Consider the following 27,941-nt stretch of genomic DNA (forward strand, 5'->3'; position numbering starts at 1 on the left):
GAAATAAATGTAATATTTCTGCTTTTAGTAAAATTGTGAGATTTCTTTCTACTGTTTTTGAATATTTAGACATTGTAAAATTCATGCGCAAATGACTGCCTTATTATTTGAAAACAGATATTTTTGCATTTGATTATAGCATTGTCTGTGAAATGTTTATTTGCGAATTGACATCCCATAAATTGTGATAATTTCGTATTCTTGAATTTCTGTAAGAACTTTTCTATACATATTAGATTGGCAATTATGCTAAAATGTCTTTACGAACTGCTACCTTTCTAAATTTGAGCCCAAAATATTTGACTGGTTATTTTTGAAATGTTGTTGAAAGTGACTGTTATTAATGGTTTCAGTTAAATTCATATTAATAATTTCAGTGATATGTTGAGTACATGATATTGTTGCTTTCGAATGTTTAAAGAGATTTAAAAATACTTTACGTATGTAAGTGGACTCATCCCGTTCGCCGGTGAGTTATAAGTGGACTTATCCGGTACGTCGGTAGGGATTAAGTGGACTTTGCCGGTACGCCGGTGAGGTATAACTGGACCTGCAGGGATTAAGTGGACATATCTGGGACGCCAATAAGGATTAAGTGGACCCATCAGGACGTTGATGGGGTATATAGGTGAACTACTTGGGACGCCAGTAGGGTATTTTGAGAATTCTTTTAAATTATGCACTGCCGTTAAAATGTTACATGCATTTCAATTATTTGGATTATACTTAATTATGCATTTTTTAAAGTGAAACTGTTAATACATTTTAGTTAATAGATCTTCCTTTTGAAAATATTGATATCTTTCAACCATGATTATTTTTAGGATTATGATGATCACTTACTAAGTAGCCAAACTCATCAAATTATGGTAAATATTTTATCAGGATAACTGCGGTTTTATTTTGAGTGCTCGTCAGGATCAACTCTGGAAGATATTGTAGTTGTGCTTAAACGTTTTTTTGTTACTTTGTAAGAATTCGCCTCTGTAAATTTGTCCTAGTAAGATATGTATATAGGTTTTGACTGTCACATCTCAGGAATATCAGTATTGTAAATTTTTGGGGCGTAACAATTATGGTATCAGAGCAAAATATCCATATCTTTTTCAGTAATCAGGTACACAAATTTAGAGGACTAAATTTCTTTTAGGGGGGAAGAATGTAACAATCCTAAACTTTCATTTTGAAAAAAAAAAAAAAAAGAAGAAGAAAAAAAACTTTTAATAAGTGATGCTCCATATGAGCATGATGGTCCTTAGGGACTATCACTACTTTCAAAAGCTTTTGGTTTAAGTTTTTGCCGTTTTCCCACGTTTCTTAGTGGACGTGGGCTTTAAACGTTCAGGTGTAATATAATTGTTATACCTCATGTATGAGGTGTAACTTAATAAGATAATATAATAAGGTATCTTAAGAATTTAAATAGGAGAGACGAGGACTCCCACCCTAGAAAATTTTTGAGATCTTTATCTCTCTAGTCGAAACACTGTGAGCTCTTTCTCTCTCTAGCCGAATTTTTATCAGAAGCTTCCTCTCAAATATTTTAGGTAAGTGACTTCGTTATCTTGAAAAATAATCCGTTCTTTTTAAAAATGAAATGAAATAATTGCTTCTGCTTATTATCATGAATTTTAGGCGTGATAAATTTTATGAGTAAACGACCTTATTATTTTGAAAAATAATTTTTTTAATAAAATTGTAATATTTTATCTATGTTAGAAATTTTATATACTATAAAATTATTAGAAATAAATGTGATATTTCTGCTTTTAGTAAAATTGTGAGATTTCTTTCTACTGTTTTTGAGTATTTAGACATTGTAAAATTCATGTGCAAATGACTGCCTTATTATTTGAAAACTGATATTTTTGCATTTGATTATAACATTGTTTGTGAAATATTTATTTACGAATTGACATTTCATAAATTGTGATAATTTCGTATTCTTGAATTTCCATAAGAGTTTTTCTATACATATTAGATTGACAATTATGCTAAAATGTCTTTACAAACCGCTACCTTTCTAAATTTGAGCCCAAAACATTTGACATGTTATTTTTGAAATGTTATTGAAAGTGACTGTTATTAATGGTTTCAGTGAAATTCCTATTAATAATTTCAGTGATCTGTTGAGTACATGATATTGCTGCTTTCGAGTGTTTAAAGAGATTTAAAAATACTTTAAGTATGCAAGTGGACTCATCCCATTCGCCGGTGAGGTATAAGAGGACCTATCCGGTAAGTCGATAGGGATTAAGTGGACTCTTCCGGTACGCCAGTGAGGTATAAGTGGACATGCAGGGATTAAGTGGACCTATCTGGGATGCCGATAAGGATTAAGTGGACCCATCAGGACGTTGATGGGGTATATAGGTGATCTATTTGGGACGCCAGTAGGGTATTTTGTGATATCCTTTGAATTATACACTGCCGTTAAAATGTTATATGCATTTCAATTATTCGGATTATTCTTAATTATGCATTTTTTAAAGTGAATCTGTTAATAGATCTCCTTTTTGAAAATATTGATATCTTTCAAACATGATTATTTTTAAGATTACTATGATCACTTACTGAAGTAGCCAACTCATCAAATTATGGTAAACATTTTTTCAGGATAACTGCGGTTTCATTTTGAGTGCTCGTCAGGATCAACTCTGGAAGATATTGTAGTTGTGCTTAAACTTTTTTTTTGGTACTTTGTAAGAATTCGCCTCTGTAAATTTGTCTTATCAAGAGATGTATGTAGGTTTTGACTGTCACAGTTTAGGAATATCAGTATTGTAAATTCTTGGGCCGTGACAAAGGAGCTACCCATCATCCCTCAAATCAGGAAATCTGCTCATGTGTCTTCCTCCCATAGCCCGGGCGCTATCGCTTCGAGCCCCACTGGTGACACATCATACTCCAATGCCCCAAATTGTTCACCATCACCTCAAAGTTCACAACTTATTTGCAGCTCGAGTCAGAAACCAGGACCGATGCACAAGAGGGCGGTCTAGTAGGGGCGTCATTTGTGTAAGTGACTTTATGAAAAAGTTGGTTCTGGCTTAGGCTGAGGTCTCCGACATCAGGAATGGATTTGAGGGTGTAGTTGAAGTATGAGTACCTCATGCCATATCCAATGGGGTAGATGGTCTGGCCTGTGAAAATTTTGTAGGTTCTACCAGCATAGCCCTAGTCAAGGATGTCATCAGGATTTGCTTCACGTAGTCATTGTAGTACCATGTGAGAGGGAGCCGGCCACCAAGGTTGTATTTTCTATAGATGACATCTGCAATGGCTCTCTCCTTCACCATCAGGGCTACCAGCCCAAAGCATGGCTCTGACAAACCAATTATTCTTGGTTAAATTTATATCAACTCCACCTGACATTATAAGCCCACCTGCAATAGCCATCACTATGTTAATCAGCTCAACCTGTTGGCCAGAAAGAAAGATATCATTCCTATCACGGCACTCAGCTTCAATTTGTATATCCAAGCCCAAGATAAGAACAGTGGCATCTGTGGTTTTCGAGGCACAAACTACGTCTTCGAACATGTTAGTGTCCCGACAATGAGAGTCCCTTCACCTCGGATGATACTCAATAGTAGCATACTTTGAAAGGCCGTTGATAGGGGACATGTACCTGCAAGGAATACCTGCATAGTTTCATCTCATTACTGCATAGTTTCCTCTCATTACATCAGTTGCATTAGCATTGTTCCCAATGACTACAATCTTCTTGTATTTATTCACATCCAACGGAAGAGTATTATCCCTATTTTTCAAAAGCACTATGCCCTCTCTTGCTGCTTCGTTGTGAGCTCAAGGTTTGACTCACTGCACACGTCATCCTTCCCAAGTGATGTGTAAGCAGATTGCCATCAAAACAATTGCACGATGTACAGGTTCACCAATGCCTTGTCCGCATCAAGTTCACCTATCTTGCCTTGTTGGATAGCTAAATAGGTGTAATTTGGATAATAGTTACCACAATCCAAGTCTAGCTTAGCTCTCATGGTTTTAGCAACAATGTCCTCTTGAGTGTCATTGAGAAATTGATGACCATGATACATCACCTCCAACGAATCACAATCTGAAACAATATACCCATTAAGCGTCCATTCAACTCTAATGGTGTCACCCAATAGCTTAGGGTCTGCGCAAGCTGGGGATGCCATTAACCCTATTGTAGGAGCACATCACACTGCTAACATCACCATCCTTGATGCACATCTCAAAGGGTCTTACCATGGTCTCTACCATGTCTCTCTCAGTAACCTTGGCATCGAAGTGGTAACGGTCAATGCCCTGCTAGTTATCAACATCATATGCTGCATAATGTTTAAAGCGAGAGGCAACCTTGAGTCCAAATCATCGGCATATATTCTTGATAGTGCCTTCGACATCCTGCAATCCCCCCACATAGTTGGTGGCATAACAGCCAACGGTGTACAAATCCCCACCAGGGGTCTCAAGCTTGCAGTCCCACCTTGGGTCCCTTACCACATTAATATTAGGGCTCCAATATGTGAGACTAGGCATGCCTAGGTTAAACATGGCTCTTGCCTTAGTGGAAACCACCTCTTTGATGGTCTTCCAAAGAGTTTCATTGAAGGCAGTAGTAGAGAAGATCACATTAGGGAAACAAGTAGCCCCTGGAGCGATCTTAGCATCAAAGTGAGTCCCACGCCCTATGTTGGAGACACCATGAAGGACCTCTGACGACCATTTGTACTTCGGAAGCCCCAATTTTGCCACCCTCGATGCTGAGTTTCCCAACTGGTAAACCTTCTATGCAAGAGTCATCCTCTTGACCAAATCCTTTGCTCTAATTGAGTAAGATGAGCTCTTGTTACAGAACGAAAACTTGTTCATGTCAAGTCTCATACGTAGATACCTCAAAGATCACACATAGTTAAAGGGGCTGGAGAGTTTACATTCGATTGGAATATAGTATGCCTTGCAGCATCCATTGACAAGGAAGAGCAGTGAAGCTACTAGAGAGAAAGAGTTGGAATATCGTCATTTTCTCTCACCTTGAGTGAGGACTGCGAGAGAGGGAAAGCAAAGAAGTACGAGAAATGTAGTCATTGTAGTACCATGTGAGGGAGAGCCAGCCACCAGGGTTATATTTTCCGTAGATGATATCTGCAATGGCTCTCCCTCCTTCACCGCTAGGGTAACCAGCCCAAAGCATGGCTCCGACAAATCAATTATTCTTGGCAAAATTTATATCAACAGCTCCAACTGACATTATAATCAGAATCTTAGGCCCACCTACAACAGTCATCACCTTTTCAGCTTGTTGACCAGGAAAAAAGAGATCATTCCTATTTGGACAGCTAAACAGGTGCAATTTGGATAATAGTTTCCTCAATCCATGTCTAGCTCAACTTTCATGGTTTGAGCAGCAGTGTTTTCTTGAGTGTCATTGAGAAACCGTTCCCCATGATATATCACCTCCAACAAATCACAGTCCGAAACAATATACCCGTGATTGGCATCTTATACCCTATGACTATGGATACGGCTGGACCCAACCAAGATCCAAAAAATATTGAGGTCCACAATTTGAACCCATATCCAGACCCGAAGTAGGCTATACCCATTGGATCCCAAGTCTAGTCAGGTCTGTTGCTTCCCCTAACTGGATATATATATATATATATATATATATATATGTTACTATCCCTTTTCTCTTGCATCCTTGCTCCTCCCACCTTAAAATCCAATGTTATAGGAACTAAACCGGATTGACTAGTTTGAACAAGAAACTAATGAGCCAGTCGCCTGTCTAGTCTGATCCAACATAGTAGACCAGATGATCCATTAATTCTTATTATGCCCTTTATTTTTATTGAAATTACGTTTATTTATTGTTTTCATTTGGCCATTTTTAAATCATTTACGGATAAATATTTGTCAAGTTTAATTAAAGAGAAGAATAGGGTTTCAAAAATGAAAATTGTAATTTTAGAGGGAAATAGCTCATTTGGGGCACCTTGCTCTTTATCAAAACGCCACATTCCTTGGAGCTTTTTTCAAGCGATTTTCCACGGCAAATTCGTCCATCAATCCACATTTTTTAAGTTCCAAGTATATCCAAAAACTTTTTAATTGGTTGACATTTGTTGGAAAAAAATGGAGAAGGACAAATTTGGATTTGTTTTATGCATTTTTGTAGGAAGTCTTGTAGTGAACTTTGAATCTCTTTATTATTGATCATTCGATGTCCAATCCAATATCTATCACGTGGGGTTGTTTTTTCTTAGGTTTGTTAACATGAAAAAATATTTTTTTTTGTTCATTTTTATAATTTTTTCTGAAATTTTGCGTGCTTTTTTTACTTTTTCGTTCTCACTTTAAACGTTGCTGCCATTTCCTCTAAGCAAGACTTTTATGTATTTTACTTTTTTTAAGATTGAATAATTGAATGAAATTTGAAGGTTATGTTATTAGGAAAAAATTGGGATTAGCCCACTAGTTCATATGAACATATGAGCCCAACGGTTCAGATTTAATCTGGGCTGATTTGACGGTCACGACCTCATTTTAGATTTGCATTTCATGTTTTTTTCCTACGAATCTAAATCACTTGAAGTTTTAGGCGTGTATTCTTATTATCAATGCGCACAAAATAAAAATAAAAAAAAATTATTTAAAAAAATGACCAAAACACCCTCGGAACTTTTTGAGGGTATTTTGGTCAATTTATTTCATGTAAAATATTTTTTTTTGATATTTTTCGAATATTCAACAATTTTTTATGAGCACATTTCTAAAATTGCAAGTGATTTGAATTTGTAGAAAAAAAATTAAAATTTAAATACTACCGGATATCCATGATCATCAGATCGTATCATATTCAATCTGGACCGTTGGGCTCATATATTCATATGAGTTAGTGGGTTAATCCAATCTTTTTCCATATTATTAAGGATATTTTGATTTAGGTATAATTTGATAGAGAGATATTTTCTTTTTAAGCTTGTTATTTATGACTTTATACAATTTATTATGCTGATTTTTTAAAATAGTAAAAAACCCACCATAAAAAAGATTAAACAATTTAAATATATTAAAAGACATCATGAATCACATACTCACATTTTGATTTACTTGATATTTTTTGATATTTCTAATTTTTTTTACAATTTTCACCATCTCACCCTTTTTCTTTATTTTTTCTAATTTTTATTTCTTTTATTAATTTACTAGTCCACCCGACCGGGGCCGGTCGAGCGGTTCAACTATAGCACTGATACAGTCACCGGTCTAAACCTAACAACATTGCTAAAACCCTAGTTTTACATCGTCTTTTCCGCTTGATTTCCGCTCGCTCTCATCATCTTTATATGACGAATACTCCTCTTTCTCGTCTCTCCCTCTAGAAAGCTCAGAGCAAATATCCAGGGCCTCGTTCCTCTTCAAAGTTCAAATCATCGAGAATCCAGGTAGTCTTCGAATCTCTTCTCTCTCTCATTCATTTAGAGGTCCAAGCTAAAACCGCCCAAAAAAACTTTGTTGAATCTCCATTGAAGCCAATCAGTAAAAAAAGCTCAGGTATTGTGTATTTTTTGGATTTGGGGTTCGCTGGAGCTGATTAAGCTGAAGTTTGTAACACTTAAGTCCCTGAAAACACGAAAATTGGGAAAGTGAGATCGAATCCTCAACCTCCAACACTTCATTTAAACCTTCTTGAGCTCTAAAAAGGGGGGAATGCTCTTTAAGCTCATCAACGTCGATTTTGTGGTTTTTTGAGCTAAAAAAAAACCACGACCCAAAAAATCGTGAAAATTTCTTTGAAAAAACCAGTGATTTATACATGAATTAATATTCTGGACTTCATGGAGCTTACTGCTTGGTAAGTAGATGATACTTGGTACCGCCTTGGGCTTGTCTATTTGCACCTTATCAGTAAATGATAATTCACTTCTCATAGAGAAAATGATCAATTTATTTTTCTCACATTTGGATATCTATGTCTTTGATGGTAGACACTTGGTGAATTATAGGCATCTTTGTATGCGAGCTCTAGGTAACTTTTGTTGATCTATTTGTTCAAATAAGTAGTTCAGATGGCAGTTTTGATCAATATTCTTATGTACATGTGCATAAGTTTTAGTGTGAGAAAAAACTTATCATGGGAATCTATCCCTTTATGGAATGTGTACCTGCCGAATAATTTAAGATTGGGTTTTATCATACTAATTTAGTGATTTATGCAGTTTAACCATTAATTAGATCATATGTTCCTCTTGCATGGCACTGAACAGTGATGAAGAGCAAGCGTCTGGTTATGGATGATGCTCTCTTTAAATTGATCCAGTATACTCTTTACTTGTAGTAATATTAGGCATAGAACCAATTTTTTTTTCCAATAGCTCTAAGTAGTAGTTGATTTGTTCAGCTTTGACAAGGACATGTATAGAGGCTGGGAAACAAGCTTTCAGGAATAAATACAAACTATTTGGCATCTTTTTCCAACATTGAGGTACACTCTCAGCTTGATGAAAAGAATGAGCGAGGTATATTTGAAAAATTGAGAAGCATCAAAATGTCTTAGTCTTCACAGCCCACCAACCATGTGATTAGTTATAATATCACAAAAGTATAGTGCAAAGTCGTATTGTCTAAATGTTGTATTTGCTGAGAGTAGCATTTTCTTCAAGGCAGAATGTGCCATGTTTTGCTAGTGTCATGGTGGGCCACCTTATTGTTCTTCTTTTCGTAGATAGACCAGCTTAGTTTCTGCACCAGGTATAAACTTTGTTGATAGTTACTTATGTTGCAAGCCATATGAGCACTCACGATTACTCTCTGATCTATGTTCATACCATATGTTCTCACAACCTAGATGGGAAAAAGGCCTTTTGAGAGTCTAGAAGCAGGGCGCTACTTTAGTTAAGTTGAGTCTGAAGTTGACTTTTTTGCCATGTTTACAAAGGCAACCGCTTAGGTTGCTTTGTCAACATTTATAGTTGTTTCCAAAAGGAACCGATAAGTTGGCTTTGGAAAGACCGCCATGCCTCAAATAGTTTATCTAAAGGCTTGCTTTTCCTATTGTTTGGTTTGCTTCATAGTTAGTGCAATTTCTATGGGCTCTTGCATATCTAATTACAATATGAAATCTTACGAAAATTATCATCAAGATACAAAATACAATAACTTAAACAAAGGTTTTTTGAGAATGAAAAGATATGGTATTTGTGTTTCTACTTTTAGCTCACATAGACAATTAAATGCAAAACTGTGGATATGAATTGACTTTTTTTTTTAATATAATTAGCATTGGGTTCTCTAATGTTGCTATGATTTTGCACACATACATGACTATTAAAGTAAAGTAACTATGAAAATTATATGCCAATCTTTTGTGAGTATGTCGATGATTTAGGAGGAGGATTATGTATATACTTGGGAAGTATCCTACAACCATTTTTTTTTAATCTTTAGCAATAGTTATCATAATGCACTTCATAATTTTGTTGTGATTTCTTTACAGAATGGATCTGGACAATCAATTCTTACCAGTGTTTTGTTAGCACAGGCTAGAATTGGTTGGATGTACAAATACTTCTTTCAAAGACACCAGATAAATCAAAAGACCCTTCCACACATGTCCTAATTGACATGCATGTTACGTTAATACATTAACATAATTTAGAAGCAATTTAGAGAGTTGATGTGTGTGTGTGGAAACAATTCTAAATTCTAGCTCTGGTATACAGTAATATACACGCAGTGGTCCAGATTAAAAGGGAAGAAAATGGGCAATCATGGTTGCATGTAGGTCAATAAACTCTAATTTGTCTTTACAAATCTCTTTTGCATGAGATTTTGAGGATATGTTCCCCTCAATGAGGCACCGCAAAAAAAACCAAAAAAAAAAAGAGTTTGAAAAAATAAATTGATCGAAATACCTTTGAATATTTTGGGGCCATTTTGATCACTTATTCTTTTCGAATTAATTTTTTTTTTCATTTTTTTATTTGTGCCTCGTTTAGAAGAATGGATGCCCTAGATTTTATGTGAAAAATTTGTGGAAAAATAAAATAAAAATACGTAACAAAATTGTGGCCTTCCATTTTTTCCCATTCTAGTCTAAGTCATTGAGCGAGTACTATTGTGTATGAGCTGGTGTTTATAATAACTTTCCTATTTATAATAATTTTCCTATGTACATTTGTGTGTGTATGCATGGATGCGAGGTTAATCTGTGTACAACATTGTTATGGTGAATTAAGAATTTCCTATTGCGAAAATTTTAATTAAAAAATGCATTTAAAAGTCAAAAATGATATTAGCAATAAATTTTTTGGAAATTTAGAAAAAGGCATATTCTAATTTTAATTTTAATTTTAATTTTTCTTTTAAAATTCAAACATGTTTGAAAAATCTAGTGAGTATTTTTAAATTTGAAATTGACTTTTGGAGGGATTTTAAAATGACGGGAAATATGATTCAAAAAATCTAAAGTATATATTATTTTTGAAATGGATTTTTTTTGGGGTTTTGAAATTACAAAAAATATCCTCCTAAAATACATGCATTATTTATAGTCAAAAGTCATATTTGGACTTAAAAGGGCATTTTATGGTAAAAAATTATGGAACATGAAATTTTAAGTTCACCATGAGAGCGGTGTAGTACAGTGTTAGGAGGAACCTTTGACATAAATCAGATCGAAGGTCATAGAAACATTTGTAGGGTTAGGATATCTGAAGTGAAAGAAGCTCTGAGAAAGATGATGATAGGAAAGGCTTTATGACTAGATGTTATACTAGTAGAGGTTTGGAAGTGCAAGTAAGGAGATTGACATATTTTGATTGTTGAAGCTGTTCAACAAGATTTTGATAACAAAAAAAAATGCTAGATGAATGGAGAAAAAGTATTGTGGTACTTATTCATAAGAGCAAAGGAGACATTCAGAGTTGTGTGAACAATTCAGGGATTAAATTTATGAGCCACACTATGAAGTTGTGGAAGAGAGTGATTGAACAATGACTATGACATAAAATGAGTGTATCAAAAAATCCATTTGGTTTTATGCCGAGGAAGTCCTCTATTGGGGCTACTACTTGGGCAATTGATTGAGAAGTATAGGGACAAGAGAAAGGACCTCCACATGCTCTTTATTGATTTAGAGATAACATATGATAAGGCACCTTGAGAGTTAATTTGGTGGGTGTTGGAAATAAAAGAAGTATCTAGAAGATATATTGCCATGGTGAGAGATACGTATGAAGGAGCGTTAACTAGTATGAGGAAAACTAGTGAAGAGACAAGTGGGTTTTCAGTGATAGTGGGCCCGTATCAGGGTCAGTGTTGAGCCCTTATCTCTTTGCTTGGTTTTGGATGAGTTAGCTAGGCATCTATAGGATGAGGTATCATGGTGTATGTTGTTTGTGGATAACAGATCTTTGATTGATGACACTAGAGATACCGTTAACACAATGTTATAACTTTCGACAAATGCTCTAGAATCTAAAGGTTTTACAATTATATGGATTAAGACAATACATGGAATGCAAATTTACTAATAATAAGATTAAATGCAGAATTAGTTAAATATTGATGGCCAAGAAGTAGATAAAAGAAATTATTCTCGAAATCTCGGACGAAGTAGAGACGTGCTTATGGAGTCTTATGTGATTGTCGTGTACTTATAAGAAGGGGAAGTTCTATAGGACGGCTGTAAGACCTGCCATGCTTAATGGGATGGAATGTTGAGGATGAGTGTAGCTAGGATGACGTTGTTGAGATGGATGAGTGGCAAGACAAGAAAGGATAGAATCTAGAATGAATACATTTGAGAGAACTTCGGGCTAGCTCCAGTAAGCGATAAGGGGAGAGAAAATAGACTTAGGTGGTGTGGTCATGTGTAGCGTTGACTAGAACAACAATGGTTAGAGATGCGTGATTTGATTCAAGTTAAGACTCCAGAAGGGTAGGAGGAAGGTTCAAAAGGACATGGAAGTAATGAGAATACATATGGTGATGTGTGGTCTATCTGAGGCTATGGCTCTTGATAGAGCAAAATGGTGGAACACGATTCATATAGCTGACCCAAATAGTCGGCATAATGTTTGGATGACGATGATGATGATTAGAGTGGTGTAGCCCCGAATGTGAATGTGTGTGTGCGTGTGCGTGCGTGCGCGCGTGTGATATATACCTTTATTTTAATTAAATTAGGGTAGCATCTTTTTGTTTATTGAAACAATTTTATAATTTATTTTCTTAAAAATTTGCCGTTAATTGTTTTCTTAAAAGCTGCCTATCATGCTTTGTCTCATTATATTCACTATGATATCAACGTCTAGTGATTATTTGTTAAAGAAGGCTTACCCTAGGGATGATTGTAGTTACTCTTTCATGAGCATTGGCTAATTATCTCAGCATCCAGAGCATCTTTTATTTACTGGCTAAAGCTTGACATAGATTATAAGTTGGCCAAATTTTGCAAATCGTCGGGGGATTCACAATATATCTTGACATTTCGAGCTATGGTTGTCACCATACCTAGGTAGCTTGCTGTCCAAACTTGATTGAGCTCGTAATGAGCCAGGTTTGTGGAGCAGAATTTTTGGTTCAATACGCTGAGCCAAAACGAACCGACAAGCTTGGTTATTAAACATCTTAAAATGAGACAAGCTTTCCAAATCGTGATATTCAAGATGGCCAAATTTTTGACAAATCACATTTTGAGCTACCGGTGTCACCATACCAAGGTAGCTTGCAATCCAAAGTTGACTCAGTTTGTAATGAGCTCGGATTGTGGAGCAGAATTTTCGTCTCAATAAGCTAAGCCTAGACAAACATGCAGACTTGTTTATTTAACATGTCAATCTTAATATATGACAAGCTTGGCTTGAGCTCAATATTGAGCTTGTCGAATGTATATGAAAACCTCACTTTTGCTACCACAATTTATTAGATATTCAAAATTGCCACATTTCTTTTCAGTTTATGAGAACTGCCAACAAGTCTCCTTTAAGTCTTGAATTTCTACCACTTTTTTATTTCTTTTTTCAATTGACTTCCAAAACTTACTGTTGTGATTATCTCAGCAGATTATTTGTCATCTCTCTCTCTCACTCTGTCACTCTTTCTCTCTCTGTATCTCTCAGTTCAAAATATAAAAGCTCCTCCTCTCTTTTTCCATATTTCACAAGAAAAGGCATGCTGTCTTTGAACCTAAACCTATGGAGCCCTTCTCCCAACCTAGAAACCCAGGGTATTTGGCTGCTTGGATAGAAACAGATAGTGGGTAAATAAGAGAACAGATATTTTTAGGATTAGAGAGAGAAAGAATGCGTCGGAAACCATAGACTTCAGATTCATGAAGAGAGAGACCTAAAGGCTTGCTAGGTTTGGGCATATAGAGAGAACATTGTTTTTTGTGGTTTGGTGAGAGCAAGGATTTCCTAACTTACGTGGATATGTTCTCTAGAATCTTGCTTTAGTGCTCCAGGAAAAGGATCAAGCGATTTCAATTTTTAAATTTTGGGATCTTGATCCCTCTATTAGAGATCTTGATCGTTACCTTAAAGACCAAGTTACTAACCAAGTTGATGATTTTCTTTACTTATAGCTGGCTAGCAAAGCAATCGTAAATTTTATATAGTTGCATTTACTTGCTGACTAAAAATAAAGATATCCCTACTAAAGAATAACTATAGTGCTAGATTATATATTCTCTTAAAGGTTGTGAGCAAGATCCCCAAAAGGTTGGGATTGAGACCCCAAAAGGTCGGGATTGAGATCCCTAACATTTTGGGGATCACGTTGCTTAAAATATGCATTTTAGAAACAATGCTTCCAAGCATAAGGATTTTTTAGCCTTTCACCATCCCCCACTCCCAATACTGATTGCTCTTGATCCCAACAGCTATGGGAAGAGCACGTTGTGCTGGGGAAGCGAAAATGATGGCAACAAATGAGAAGACTTTCTAGAAAGCTTGGGATCTTGGTGGAAAGTTAACAAAAACTTGAAGGGAAGGGCACAATTTTGGTGTTATAGGAACTATGGTGGCAGAAGTGATATCAGTCAAACATAAATCAATTATGTGAAATTCAATTGAAATTCAATTGAAAAAAGTTACGCAAGATTTTGAGGTCGATTCTCCAATCTTTGTGCTCAGTGCAAATTGGGGCCTCTTGACTTTTGTAAAAAATGTCCTAAAACAACCTAAATGGAAACTTCCAAACTAGATTTCCGTTATGAGTACCGCTCTAATCGATCCAAGCTCTTGAAAATTTTGGGTGCATTGTAATCCAATAAAAATCCCTTGAGATTGAGATTTTCGATATTTTTCGTAAGCCTATTATTTGATGGATAACTAAAAAATAGGCTTAGGGAACAATTTTCATCTAGAATCGGCAAACCGTTGTTAAGAAATCATAGCTTTTCGAATTCAGCCAAAACCTAGGTCAAAATCTTGATCTCTCAAATCCGCAAAATATGTGGCATTTTTCGTGAACTCCATCCTTGATAGATCATTCAAAACCTCGCATCCACACGAAATTTGGGCTAAAAAAGATGCTTTAATGGTGAAGAGTTGAGAAAAAAGGGGGGTTGGTGTTATAGGGTATTTTTGACTGACTTAGCCTCCGACACGAATATGGAAGGAGCCAATCACGATCGGGTCTCGCCAGTACCAAAACTGGTTGTGGACTACGGAAGCACTGACCAAATAGAATCTTTTTTAGAAAAGTGACAAAATGACCCCAAAATTGGTAGAATGGTGGCTTGGGGTGCTTTAAGGATTCTCGCCAAAGTTTAGCCCAATTTGACGAGTTTAAGAACAATCAGGACAAAATCTGGTCCGAAAATTCAAGTCCTATCACCCTGAAAATGGATCATATAACAACACTATTTTTCGGGTTTCATACGAATATCGAACCACCACCATTAGATCCGAAACTTCGAAAGACCCCCAAATACCAAATTTTGGCTCAATCGGACTATCCGGGACCATTCTGGGCCCAACTTACCAAAAAATGGTGGGTTTTACAGTATTGCAGTGCCACCTTGGTGAACCTGTGTTTTCTCATTTCGAGATGAATTTCAAATGCTCATAACTTGCTCATTTTGAGTCCAATTACTCGCAAATTCGAACACGAGCTAAATCTCGTTAATATGCTCGTTGTGACATATGGCACGCATCATGGCGTGACCCAAAACGAGAGAATGTTTAGAGAGAAGATAAGCTCGAAATTTGAATTTTTCAGATTTGAAAGTGAAACATCTCTATATTCAAGAGGCAATATCTTGAGATACCGATGTTGGATCGTCGAAAGTATGGGTTCGTTGTGACCGTGCTTCAAAGGGTTTCAGTTTGATATAAGTTTTGTGTGTGATCGAAGGCCGGATGACACTTTTCCCAATCTTTCTCTCTCTCTCTCCACCCAATCTCTCTCCCTAAATTCTCTCTCCCACAATCTTTCCCTCTCCCCATAATACTCTCTCTCTTAGCTTTTTCTCTCTCCCCTGCATGCAACTTTTCTCTCTCTTTCTCCAAACATATCTCTCTCTCCCCCTCACCCCAATCTCTCTCTCATATGATCTCTCTCCCTAATTTTTTTTATCTCTCTCTATCTCTCTTGTCCCTCACGATATTACTTTCTCTCCTCTCTCTCTCTCCGCCCCCCTCAATTTTCTTTCTCTCTCTATCTCCCCCGCTCAATTTTCTTTCTCTCTCTATCTCCCCTAATCTCTCGGTCTTACCCAATCTCCCTCTCTTTCTTAATCTCTTCTCTTTACCTCCCCCAATCTCTCGGTCTCTTTCTCTCCCTCTCTTTGCACCCCCAATTTCTCTGCTACTCTCTCCGTTCTCTCTCTCTATTCTTTCTCCAACCTTTTATCTCACCTCCTCTTTGTCCCTCACTCCAGTGTTTCAAAAAGCGCTAGGCGGTCGGGGGGTCCAGACCGCCTAGCACCTAGGTGGGTGTCCAAGCGGGTGCCCAAAACTTGGGCGGCCCAATAGATTTTTGTTTTTTTTTGGGTTTTCTCTCTCTAAAATATCCTCTAATGGGTTTTAAGTTTCAAATGAACCGAAAACCCATAATTTTGCCCATTTAGTAATAAAAAAATGACCAAAAAATACCCTCAAGGAGCGGTATTTCCGCCCTTAGGTGGACACCTAGGTACGTTCAGGCGGGGGCACAGGGTTTTTTGCCTATTTTTGGTGCCTAGGCGGACGTAAAGCGCTAGGTGGTCCGCGTTTTGAAACATTGCCTCACATGAAACTCTCTTTCTCCGATCACGCACAACACTTATATCAAACTGAAGCCCTTCGAAGCACGGTCGCAACGGACCCATACTTTCGACGATCTGCCTCGGGATCTCAAGATATTTCCTATTGAATATGGAGATGTTTCACTTTTCAAATCTGAAAATTCAAGTTTCGAGCCTATCTTCTCTCTAAAAATTCTCTCGTTTTCGAGCCCATCTAGAGTAGCTAGATGGGGAAGTAAAATCAATCCTTGTTCATACGTAGGTTTCTCTGGTTCAAAACAAGCCACTTAAAATAGATTCATTGCTCCCGCCTAGAATACGATTAATCCGGCATGGGCCACGCGAGCCCTAGTAATTTACCAGACAAATTGATGAATTGGGCATTCCCGGCCCACCAAGCAAAACTTGTGGTTAAGTCAGTCAAAAATACCTTATAACAGTCGGATTTCTTGCCCACTTTATATTTATGAAAATTAACCAACCTCGGTGTGAGTTTTGAAGGACTCGCTTGCCTAGTCCATCAAGAACTCGCCAAGTTCTGGAGTACTCCCCCAAGTTTCTATAGTAACTAGGGTGGCCATTGTTGCAATATAGATGCGTCCTGAGTTGCTGGCATACCGGGTGCTGAGCTTGTGTAAGACTGAATCGACCAGCCGGAGTTTGCTAACACTAGTCTCATCTATACTGGGAAAGACTGCTTTATTGTTTGTTTTGCTACTAAAATGGGATCCCCTTGTTTAATTTTTGTGCTATATGCAAAACGGTTACTGTTTACTGGCTTAACTACTTAGGGTTTTTTTTTTTAGCTGACATGTCCACCTGAAATTGAATATTTTTTTTTAATTACATCCTTGAGTTCAGGAGTTATGAGGAAAATGTTTTTGAGACTTTACTTTTCTATTGAGTTTCATTGGTAGTGCTTTGTTTCTTTTTGCAAATCAATTCCAGTACTCCTTAACTGATGTTTTTTTTATTACTTTGTCTTTCAGAATTTTGAGGTGATAGATAATTTATAAAGAGATTTAAGAAAGACATGGGATGGAGATTCATGGGTGGTTCTCATACTTCTTTCAAGCAACTTGCAAAGGATGCATGGCACTATATTGTCGCTGTTCCTACATTTATCTCCCTCATGCATGTCACAGAAACTTATGCCTTTTCAACAGAACTGGTTAGTTGTTTTCCTTGTGATTTTTGCTGGCATGAAATTTACCCTTTTGGTTGCTTTCTTTCATCATGTGCCGACTGCTGAACTATGTCATGCTGATCACATCTTGCTAATATGTACACGGATTTGATTTTGTTTTGTCTAATTTCCTGATGGTGATTCTATTGTTGCTCCTATGATGAACAATATCTGATACAAGCCAACCGAATATTTAACATAAGAAAACTTATGAGAGAACTTGGGGTAGTTGGTCCATTGATGTTTAACAATGGGCAAACCTCTAGTTTAAAAACACAATCTTGGACTCAAACACAACCTTCAAACTCAGTAGGTTATTGGATTGGGTTGACTGTATGACTTGGTGGAAATGTATGGCGAGAGCATGTTTTTGGGTGGGTGGTTGGGTGCACGCACGCGTAAGAGAGAGAGAGAGAGAGAGAGAGAGAGAGGAGCCTGATCCTGAATCTGGGTATACGAAACTTGGTTCTCCTTGTTAACCATAGGCATTTTCTGATCCCATCAAGACAAGATGCGTGCGGTGTAACTTCCCCAAAGTAGTCTTTTTGTTAAGGGAAAATTACAAGGCCACCCGCACCCCCTCCCCTCCCCCCCCAAAAAAAAAAGAATAAAAGATTCAATGTCCTTCTCATATACCCCCTGTTGAAAAGTCTCATCCATCAACTGCCCCAAATTGACTTGTGTTTTCGTTTATGCGCCCAACCTACTTTACATCAAAAATCATGATAAATATGCCCTCCCCAGAAATTATCTAAAAAAATAAGAAAAATTCATCTCTCTCCCCTTTTTCTTTCTCTTTCCTTCCATTCAAAATTCTTCTCTCCCTATTTTCTCTCTCTAACCTTCCCAAGCTCCTTGCGTTCTAGTTCTCTCTATTTCACTATGAAAGTGGGTGACTTTTCTTAAAAAGTGAATGACTTTTCCATAGTGTTCTAAAAGATAGTCTGCCCTGCGCTTAGGCACCCAAGACACCTCTAGCCACATGCCTAGGCTTGGGTGCCCCGTTCTGGGCGGTTGTACTTGGGCTGGGCCGAACGGGTGCCTAGGGACATGGGCCTTTTTTGAATTTTTAAAGATGCCCAAAAGGGCAAAGGGGTAATTTTGACCCCCAAAAAGGTTTAAATAGGTTATGGGGGTTATTTTTAACCCCCCAAAGTTAAAAGAACACTTCCATAAGCCCTCAATATCTTAGCTATGCCTATTTTTGAGAATCAAAAGTATTTTTTGTGGTTTGAAGAAGCTTCCTAAACTTTTCTTTTCTCATTGGAATTATTTTCTCAGATGGAGAGTTGGAGACTATTACTATTAGACTTTCAAGTTTTTTAAATTTTGTATGGTTTGAATTTTGAAATTTTGAACAAGTCTATTTTCAACATTCGATATGTTGAAAAGTATGTTAAAATGTTTTCAAATGCAATAAATTACAAAATTGACACTAATGTATGCATATATGTGCGTTTGGACATCACATATATGCATATATCTAAAGAATTTGTACTACAGGGCACTTGAGGTTCTTGGTGTTGGGCGTCAGGATGGCTGCTTGGGGCCGCCTAGCGTTTTTTGAAACCTTGCTTTTCCAGCAAGTTGGGTTAGTTTTCCAGCAAGTCAGCTGGAATTTCGGGCCATGTGGGTGTGTTTTCTGACAAGGGGTCGGTTTTCTAGTGAGGTAGATGCATTATCCAACAAAGCGGGTGCATTTTCCGATGAGATAGGTCAAAATACTGACAATTCAGCTACAATTTCTCAGTAAGTTCGATCAATTTTCGACTGAGACATCTCAATTTTTTCCAGGGCCCTGTTGATTTGGAGCAGAGATGGAGGGTTTGGAACCCATTTGGATGAGAGAGAGGTACGTGGCCACCCAAGCAAAACAAGAAAAATACGACAAAATAAAATGGAATGGATTTTTGGTTATTTGGTCCATTTCAGTTCTAATATTTGGCCAAAACTTCTTCAACACAAAGGTAATGAAAATGTGGCAAACTCATCCCCATGAGATAGAACCAGAGAGCTTGAACATAGTGAGAATGGTGATTTTATCTGTTGCTTGGACACAGTGAGCTTGGGAAGGTTAGAGAGGAAAAATAAGGAGAGCGAGACACCAATTTTCATGGAAGGCCGGAGAAATTATTGGGGAGCATTTTTGTCATGAATTTTTCTAATTTTGTCAGATAATTAATGGGGGGCATTTTTGTCATGAATTTAGGGGGTAAGTGAGAAAAAGTCAATTTGGGTAATTGATGGGAGAGACTTTTCAACTAGGCTTAGAATGGGGAGGACATTGAATCTTGGGGGGGATTGTGGGGCGATCCTGTAATTAACACTTGATTTTTTGGTGAAGACCTCAGGACCCAGCATGGCGCCTACCTTAAACAATGATGGTGATGTCCTTCTAGTGGAACGCTTGTCTTCAAGGCATGGAAGAATCTATCCTGGTGATATTGTTATTGCCTGTTCGCCACAAAATCCGAACATCAAGATATGTAAACGTGTCATTGGCTTGGAAGGTGACCACATCAGTTTTCACCCAAATGTGGGCAGCAGAAAAGTTATCACTGTCACTGTATGTTTCCCTTTCGGCTTTTCAATTGTTTGCGTATTGGTTACCGATAAAAAAACAAGTTTGGATACTGGCTATACTTTCTTGTGTTCTATTCCTTTATTTCATAGAGTTTCTTGTTGCAATTCTAGGTACCTAAAGGTCATGTTTGGCTTCAAGGTGACAATATTATGCACTCCCAGGATTCTAGGCATTATGGTCCTGTTCCTTTTGCACTCCTGAAAGGGAAAGTTTGGATGAGGGTAAACTTGTTCTGCTTCACTGTCAATGCAACACTGCTTTATTTTAATGAACTTATTCTATTTAGCATTGTAAATGTTTTTTGATGGGTTTCCGTATTTGAGATATATTTTAGCTCTTTGAATTTGTGCAGTGTTGTATATTGTTGTGCTGTTGGTTCAGTTCTGCATTGTGGTGAGCTGATAAATTTTGTTTGATCAGATCCTCACTATATGAGGTTTGGGGCATAAATTGAACTAAGGAACTTGCTGCCTGTTTATGCTCGCATCATAGTGGACAAGCCCTGCTTGCCTACATTTAGAGAGTTATGCATTATGCAAATTCCAAAATAAAAAGAGATTTATGCATTAGTAGAAAACTAAGCGTATGAAATTATTACTTGAACAGGCTGCTTTGCTTGAGTGGCCTTTCTTAATGGAGGAGATCCAAAAGATTGTAGCTGACCTTGGCCATGATAAAGCACCGGGGTCCGACAGCCTCTCGGTGTCTCTTTTCCATCAATTTTGGGATACTCATGCCCCATTTACATTGGCCTTTTTCTCGAAATTCCATCGCTGGCGGGTGATTCACAAAGGCATGAACTCCACTTTCATTGCTTTGGTGCTCAAGATAGAAGGGGCTGCTGAGCTTAAGGATTTTCGGCCCATAAGCTTGCTTACTAAAAAGTTTTGCTGAATAGTCTCTATATGATATTGACAAAAGTGCTGACTACTAGACTAAAAGAAATATTGAATAGTCATTTCCCTCACTCAAAGGGGCTTTTGTCCTGGAACGCCAAATATTGGACCGTTTCGTCATTGGATGGGAAAAAGCTTATGACCATGTGGATTGGGAGTTACTGGACCTTGTCCAATCACAAATGGGTTTATGGAAAAATGGGTATCTTTGATACCTGGATTCATATCTACAATCACATTCTCAGTTTTGATTGATGGTTGTCCTCATGGTTTCTTCTAGGCATCAAGAGGATCTGAGGCAAGGGGAGCCCCAATTCCCCTTCTTGTTCGCGTTTGCAGAGGTGTTTAATGCATCCATCTAAAATCTCGACAGCCAAGGATTTAGATACTCTAGCGGAGGGTCCTAATCTCCCTCCACTACATTGACGATACCTTGATGTTTGGTGATGCAATCCCACAACAATTGGATAACTTGTGGCTGTTCTTTCGGAGCTTTGAAGTCATGACTGGAAGAAAAATGAATATGAAGAAGACTGAAATAATGGGGGTAGGGTTCAGTAAACGAATAACAGCAATACTAGCTCGAGATTTGGGTTGTGGGGTAGGAAAAAATCCGTGGTAAGCACCTGGGGCGGCTGCTGCTATGTATAGGAAATCTGGAAAAGCAGCTGCAGACTGATAGGTGGAAAGGTTTGAGGGGAGGTTGGCGTTTTGGAGGGGCAGGCTCCTCTCCCTTGGGATGTTAAAGCAACTCTGTCTAATATCCCAGTGTTTCAAATGTCTTCATCCAAGATGCCTATCTCTATTGTTAACCTGACTAGAACTCATTATAAGGGATCTTTTATCGTCTTGGACTGGAGGGGGCCAAAAACTTCAGCTTGTGTGTTGGATACTGACTGTAAACTGGAGAGAGAAGAGGGGCTTGGGATTAGATGACTCAAAGACATAATGTGGCTTTTTTGGGTAAGATGACTCGTAGACATCTTTGGAAGAATATGATTCAGCAAAAATATGGCATGGGGAACTCGGGGTAGTTGTCCAAAAGGGGAGCCAGCAAAAGAACCTCAGTGGCCTGAAAAAGCTTTACCGAAGTGTACTGAATGTAATTCACAGATGTCTCTCTTAGTTGCTGTGGCTGCCTGGATCTCTCTTTTACTTTTTTGTGGAGGCTTTATTGCTTATGGAAGGTTACAACCAGGAACATGGGTTTCCTGGTATTTGTTGATGATATTTTCATAAAAATTGATACGGTAGATGGCAGTTGCATTTCGTAAGTTAAGCCGTCGATGATGAACTTGGGTCAAGTGGGACTTTGTGTAAGGAGATTGCTTGATAACTGCTTTGTATTTATATTTATTCATACTATGGTCAGCTGTTTACGTGATCAATCTGTAGATGTGTGATCATCAAATTTCACATTTGTTAACCATGCTGCATAACTGGCTACCTGTAGACTACTCCGGGAGGTGGTATACATCTCCTAGACGGGAATTAGTTGCCTATGGCAATGCTGATCATTATGGATTTTTATATACTAGAAGAAGATCTTCGCCAGATATTGTATGTTTCTTAGATCCTCAATTTCTTGAAGGTGCAAGATGCCTGCTGTTTCTGTCCTCAGCCAAGTGGCTGGGTGAGGACCGTAGCAGCTGGGTTTCATAGCACTACGTCTCAAGTTCCATTTCTATGTAACCTTGTCAAAAAAAAAAGGAAGTGCAAAACTTGAATTTGGTATAAGCGTCGCTTCTAGAAATTAGAATAATCATTACTTATAATACGATAAGTCGTGTTTTGTGACAAATAAAAACAGAGAGCTAGCTTGTCACTATATTTTGCATCACTTCTTAACTGGTATAATATCTTTGCCTCATATAGGTACACCAATATATAAGTGGCTGATCTTCCTACTAAATGAATGATGACATCTGGGACATAATTTTTGGGACATAATTTTTCAGTTTAGTATCACTTCATGATCTCCAATGTTATTTTGAGTACTGTTCATGATGATTGTGGATTTACACAAGGATGATTTTGTCTTTCATAAATAAGGGCAATTTAAGAATTATGTGATATCACTGGCATATTCTAGCCTTTTCTCGTCACTTGTCGCAATGACAATATATATCATCAGCCTTCTTTGTTACAATAAATGTCTGAAGAAAGTATGAACGAAATGTTCTTTTTCCAAATCCCTTTTCAAATTTACCATATTGTAATTCCCTCGTTGTGTGCTTTAGCAAGCATTTCACTAATTATGCCATGAGCAAGTTCTCTTGTCTTGCTATAATTTAAGGATGGAAACCATGTGAGATCAATTTTCTTCTTACCATATATTGTTTGTTTAGTGTTCCGGGAAACAGGTCTTGAAGGGATCTCGATTTTTAAACTTTGGGATTTCGATCCCCAGTGTTACGGATCTCAATCCTCACATTAAAGATCAAGATAATGACCAAACTACTAGTTTTCTTTATAGCGAGCTGGCAAATGCAACTATATTTTTAATATAGTTGCATTGTTTGCTGACTATAAATAAGGAAATCCCTTCTTTAAAGAGTATATATAGTTCTGGCTATAACTAAGGTTGGGATCAAGATCGCCTAAAGCTTGGGATTGGGAGCCTAAAACTTCGGGATTGAGATCCCCAAAAGGTTGGGATCTCAATCACTGACGTGCGCACTGTACGGACAACACTTGCAACTATAGGATCTTCTAGCCTTTCACAATCCCCCACTCCTGAACCACATCCCTCCCCTGGTCTGGCTTATGATCCCAACAATTATGGTAGTGTCATACAATAGGTTATACTTTACTTCATTTGTGGTAGTTTACGTAATAAATTTTCTGGATTCTTTGACAGGCATTTATCATAATGGTATTCTGCTACTTTGTGCTGGAAATCCTCATTCTCTTATAATTTATATTGCTAATAACTTTTGCAGATTTGGCCAATTGATGGTTTGGGGCGTTTGGACTGATTTTGATTATTGTAAGTTTTTCTGCCTTTACATTTTTTGTCCCAATTGATTGATTAGGTACAAATATATCTCAATAAAGAGATATGGCTATTATTAGCATTGGACAAAACCATTATGTGCATTACAAAACACAAATGCAGAACTAGGTCATTGTCTAGTTGTCTACGTCTTCAAGACAGTCAATTGGTTACATGTTTCATGTTTATGTAAAGTTCCTACTTTATTGGTCATTTTACGAAGCACACAGGGACCATTGAATCGATGCTGGTGATTTCCTTCCTCTTTTAACCACTCAATGATTGTAAATAGCTAAATGAAGTGGTCTGACATAGGTCCATTGTCTGACATCCTAGAATGCCACATCTCAGATGGTTCTCGTATTAATCTCTAACTTTTCAGTTCTCCTAATAATCATTTTATTCGATCTGTTTTAACATCTTCACTTGGCTAAATTTTGCACAGAAATAATAAAAAGTCTTTTGAAGGATGTGTGTAACTTTTACATGGTATCACTCTAGTTTTCTGGAGACCTGTTGAGCCTTGGATGATGGATCCATGAAAAAGAGAACTTTTCTACTAGGTCCACCAGACCTACAAAAGTCTAAAATTGATCATACACTTGATCCCCTCTAGAGAAGAGTAATAAAGCCCCAAATTCAAACCTTGGATCTCTTGTAGTTAAGTGTCTTTGCAAGAGATTGAAGGGAAATAGACCTGCAAGTCAATCTCCATTCTTTAGGTTGGTGTTAATTGTTGAAGCAGGACAATGTCCATATAACATTTGCTTGTTGAAACCCTTTCCCACCGTTATGAACTAAAAAATAAGTGAGAATTTTCGACCGTTACGAGTTGGTATCAAGAAGTATGATGATCGCCAAAAAATAGAAAATCTCTCAAATGCCCTCCTCAGAAATAGCAATGATGGTTTCCTTGTATTATCATGTTTCCTTCTAGAATATCATCCTTAATGTGTCCCTTGCACATTGCTGGGACATCTTTAACAACATCTAGTAATACCAGATGTATGGTCTCAGTTATGCTTGTTTCCGTATCTTCAATTGTTCCAATTTGAGCTATTGGTAGTAACTTTCTTCTCTTGCATGGAAATATGGGAGGTGTATTGAATGATATATATCACATGGGATAGCATAATTCAATATATATCACATGGGATAGCATAAATAAAGTACAGGACATACTTGGAGTGAACTATATGAGTGAATCATCTATCAAACTCAATTGGCGATAATTTATATAGAATATATTTTCCTTTCAGGTTGTGGTTTACATAAGGTTGCAACCTTTTAGAAATAAGGTTGCGATGTTCTACACCGTCCATCTTAATTGGATAGTGTAAATTTGACACGACTTTTAAGATAATATCAAAAACTAGCATGTCTCTTGAGATCGTGCCAAATCTACACCATCCAAATAAAATGAATGGTGTAGATTACTGCAACCTTCTACACGTAAGGTCACAACCTTATATGAACTTTTTCCTCTCATAATTTGCAAAAACTTCCTTCATATATTTGTATTTAATAAGAAATTCTTACTTCAGAAAATTTCTCACTAAGATTCCTATTAATTTATTCTTCAAGCGTTACTCTTTTGGTTCCATTTGCTTTAGCAAATCACTGCTACATTCCACTTCTAATGAATGAGGTATGAAGTCTGGAGTTTGGATAGTCAGTGAAGAGAATTTGAAGAAGATCCTGTATCATGTGGCTGTTGCCCAGCTCAATGCTGTGGGCGGTTGGCTGGTCAGATCATTAACATAGCAGGATTTGATTTGTTCCTTACTCATCTGAGGCTATCCCTCCTTGATTTCTCATTTCTTTTAGATGATTGAGTGTTAACTCTAGATTATGTGTGTCTGGGTCTGGGTCCATGAGATACCAGCTATCCTGGAGAAGATGAACATGATGAACAATGGCAGGTACTTCTGACAGGTTGTCTTGACCAGATGTTTCTCCTGGTGCAGCGCTAATGTAGTTGTGCCGAGCATCTTGGTTGGTTCTGAATGACTAATGCAACCAACTGCTATCTGATTTTTTCTTCTTATAGAAATATCCTTTTTCAGGTTGAAAGCTCTGTTTCCTTGTAGTTACTCTTCTTTCCGAACAAACTCCTCAATTGAGATTCGGAGGTTATATCTGCGTATCTCAATTATTATTGTTAGTATCAGATGGTCAATAATTGGTATTAAAGGGACTTGGGAAATCCGTAATTTGACTTGTAATTCATTTTGAGTGAAAAAAGACTCAATTTTATAATCCAATTTTAGTTGATTCTAAAGGGTTCTTTTGGTCCTTGTTTGGTAGTTTGTTAAGTTCTTGGAAGAAGGAATATGTGCAAAGAGTTCAGGTGGGTGCTGCCTTGCTGTTGTCATTGCAGTTGGGGTGTGTTCATCGAGGACACATCAGGATGCTAATCAGAGCTGCACATTTCTGTATTTTGGGATTAGCATTTTCTAAACAAGAACAGGTTTGACAATTTATTTCATTTAGGTTCATACACATCAATTCATATGTATTCTATTAAATTTAGGTACTCGTATGGGTACCATACAATTTTGACTACATTGAGAGTACATTCATTTACATGTCAACAAGCTTTACTAAATGCGTTAGGGTCAGTGTGATACGTTTTGCTCGTGCATCTTGTCGGTTTTCCAGACCCAGAATGAATGGCAGCTGTTCAGTATTATGCTCACAAATGAAGCGGTAATATGGGAAGAATTACTCGGTGGTGCCACCCACTTATAAAACCAAGTGTGATTGACTTTTCCCTACTGTCCGATTTAAATGAACGGCTGGGAGAGCTAAAGCATGTCAAAATAAAAATAAAAACCTTGCAACTTGCTCGCAATTGCTATTTACTGACCCAAGTAAGCCATCTCTCTCTCTCTCTCTAAAACCCATCTAGCTCTTCTTCCTAATTCCAAATCCCGATCTTCCCAGCCATGACTCTCTTCTCTAATGCAATTCCACTCTCCTCCGTTATTGGACTCCATTGCCACTTTTTACAGTGGCATGGCTAGAGGTTCCGGTGTCCACTGGTTCAATAAGATCATCCAACAAGTCTATCTTCATCAGTCTAGTCATCCAATTATTTAAGGGTGTCCATATCCATGGCCTCCATTTAATCTTTCTGATATTCCTATGACCTTAAATCTCAATACTTGTATGATCTGTTTCCTTGTCTTCCCAATCAATTTTGAGCAATTTTCCATGAGAGCGCGTATGTGATGCTCCCGTGGGAGCAATACTGTCTCTTTATTCCCGTGCAGAACAGCTATTTGGGAGGATTTTTTAATCTAAAATTTTGGGGAACCATCTATGAATCAATGAGTGATTATTTTCGGAAGGAGAAAAGCTGAATTCCAAGTTTTATGACACTCAGATCTCACCTTCAAAATATTGGATGGTTTTTGTTAAATGTTGAAACACTATAGCATAGAGGTTGCTATATGGATGTTTTAATTCATTGATGTGTGCTTAAGAGGTTACATCCCAATAATATGGAAATCTTAAAATTATTCCTAAATTGATATTACCCATGCAGTAAATGGACAATATGCTCCCGCATGAGAATGAAATCTTTCAGCTTCCATTAATGCTAGCAATATCTTTAGGGATTGTGCATTACAAGACCATTTATCTCTTTGTTACAAGGAGGTCACAACTGCTTCTAGTCATTAGATGTTAAATTGGATGGCTTGAAATGTTTCACGAAGTTCGATAATTATTTTTTTGAACCTTGAGTTTAGTTAATGACACTTTTACAACCATCCGATTTGAAATCTCATGGACAATGATAATTGTTCCCTCTTTGTATGAAATGTAAATGGTCTTTTTGTATATTTTTCCATATCTTTATATCAATAGTTGAAAACTCAGCTTGGGTTACAAACTCTACCTTAGCTCAGGTGAGCATGAGTGGCTTTGCCGAGTAGTGTAGTTATGAAAAATTAAAAAAGCAAAAAAAAAAAAAGAAAGAGAGATAAAAAAGGAAACATAAAATGAATAAAGAGCTTTGAGCATGGCCATGGGCACATGGCGAA

At 37.3% G+C, this 27,941-nt stretch overlaps 1 protein-coding gene across 36 annotated transcripts; it reads left to right on the forward strand.

Annotated features, from left to right (window-relative positions):
* The first annotated feature begins 7,326 nt into the window (after positions 1-7,326).
* On the forward strand, positions 7,327-26,500 carry LOC18433734 (mitochondrial ATP-independent inner membrane protease subunit 1a). Of its 36 annotated transcripts, none has more exons than XM_088854142.1 (8): positions 7,327-7,442; positions 8,399-8,482; positions 17,221-17,402; positions 19,212-19,269; positions 19,762-19,983; positions 20,112-20,222; positions 23,840-23,886; positions 26,200-26,500. In XM_088854142.1, exons 3-7 carry the CDS (start codon positions 17,320-17,322, stop codon positions 23,873-23,875), a joined length of 510 nt encoding a protein of 169 aa, XP_088710268.1. In that variant the 5' UTR covers positions 7,327-7,442; positions 8,399-8,482; positions 17,221-17,319; the 3' UTR covers positions 23,876-23,886; positions 26,200-26,500. The 36 variants fall into 36 exon arrangements, with proteins under 36 accessions (XP_088710268.1, XP_088710271.1, XP_088710274.1 ...); XM_088854145.1 differs by having other exon boundaries at positions 19,769-19,983; XM_088854148.1 differs by lacking the exon at positions 26,200-26,500 and adding an exon at positions 25,828-26,173 and having other exon boundaries at positions 19,769-19,983.
* The last annotated feature ends 1,441 nt before the right edge of the window (positions 26,501-27,941 follow it).

The sequence above is a fragment of the Amborella trichopoda genome, chromosome 12, assembly GCF_054954075.1.
Source record: "Amborella trichopoda isolate Santa Cruz 75 chromosome 12, AtrichopodaSantaCruz75HAP2 v2.0, whole genome shotgun sequence".
Classification (NCBI taxonomy): Eukaryota; Viridiplantae; Streptophyta; class Magnoliopsida; order Amborellales; family Amborellaceae; genus Amborella; species Amborella trichopoda.

Coding starts and splice junctions, on each gene's coding strand:
- LOC18433734 (XM_088854122.1), top strand. CDS start 17,320: ATGCATGGCACTATATTGTCGCTGTTCCTACATTTATCTCCCTCATGC. Junction 19,385..19,768: donor AAAACTTCTTCAACACAAAG/GTAATGAAAATG, acceptor TGAAGACCTCAG/GACCCAGCATGGCGCCTACC. Junction 20,223..20,607: donor AAGGGAAAGTTTGGATGAGG/GTAAACTTGTTC, acceptor TTACTTGAACAG/GCTGCTTTGCTTGAGTGGCC.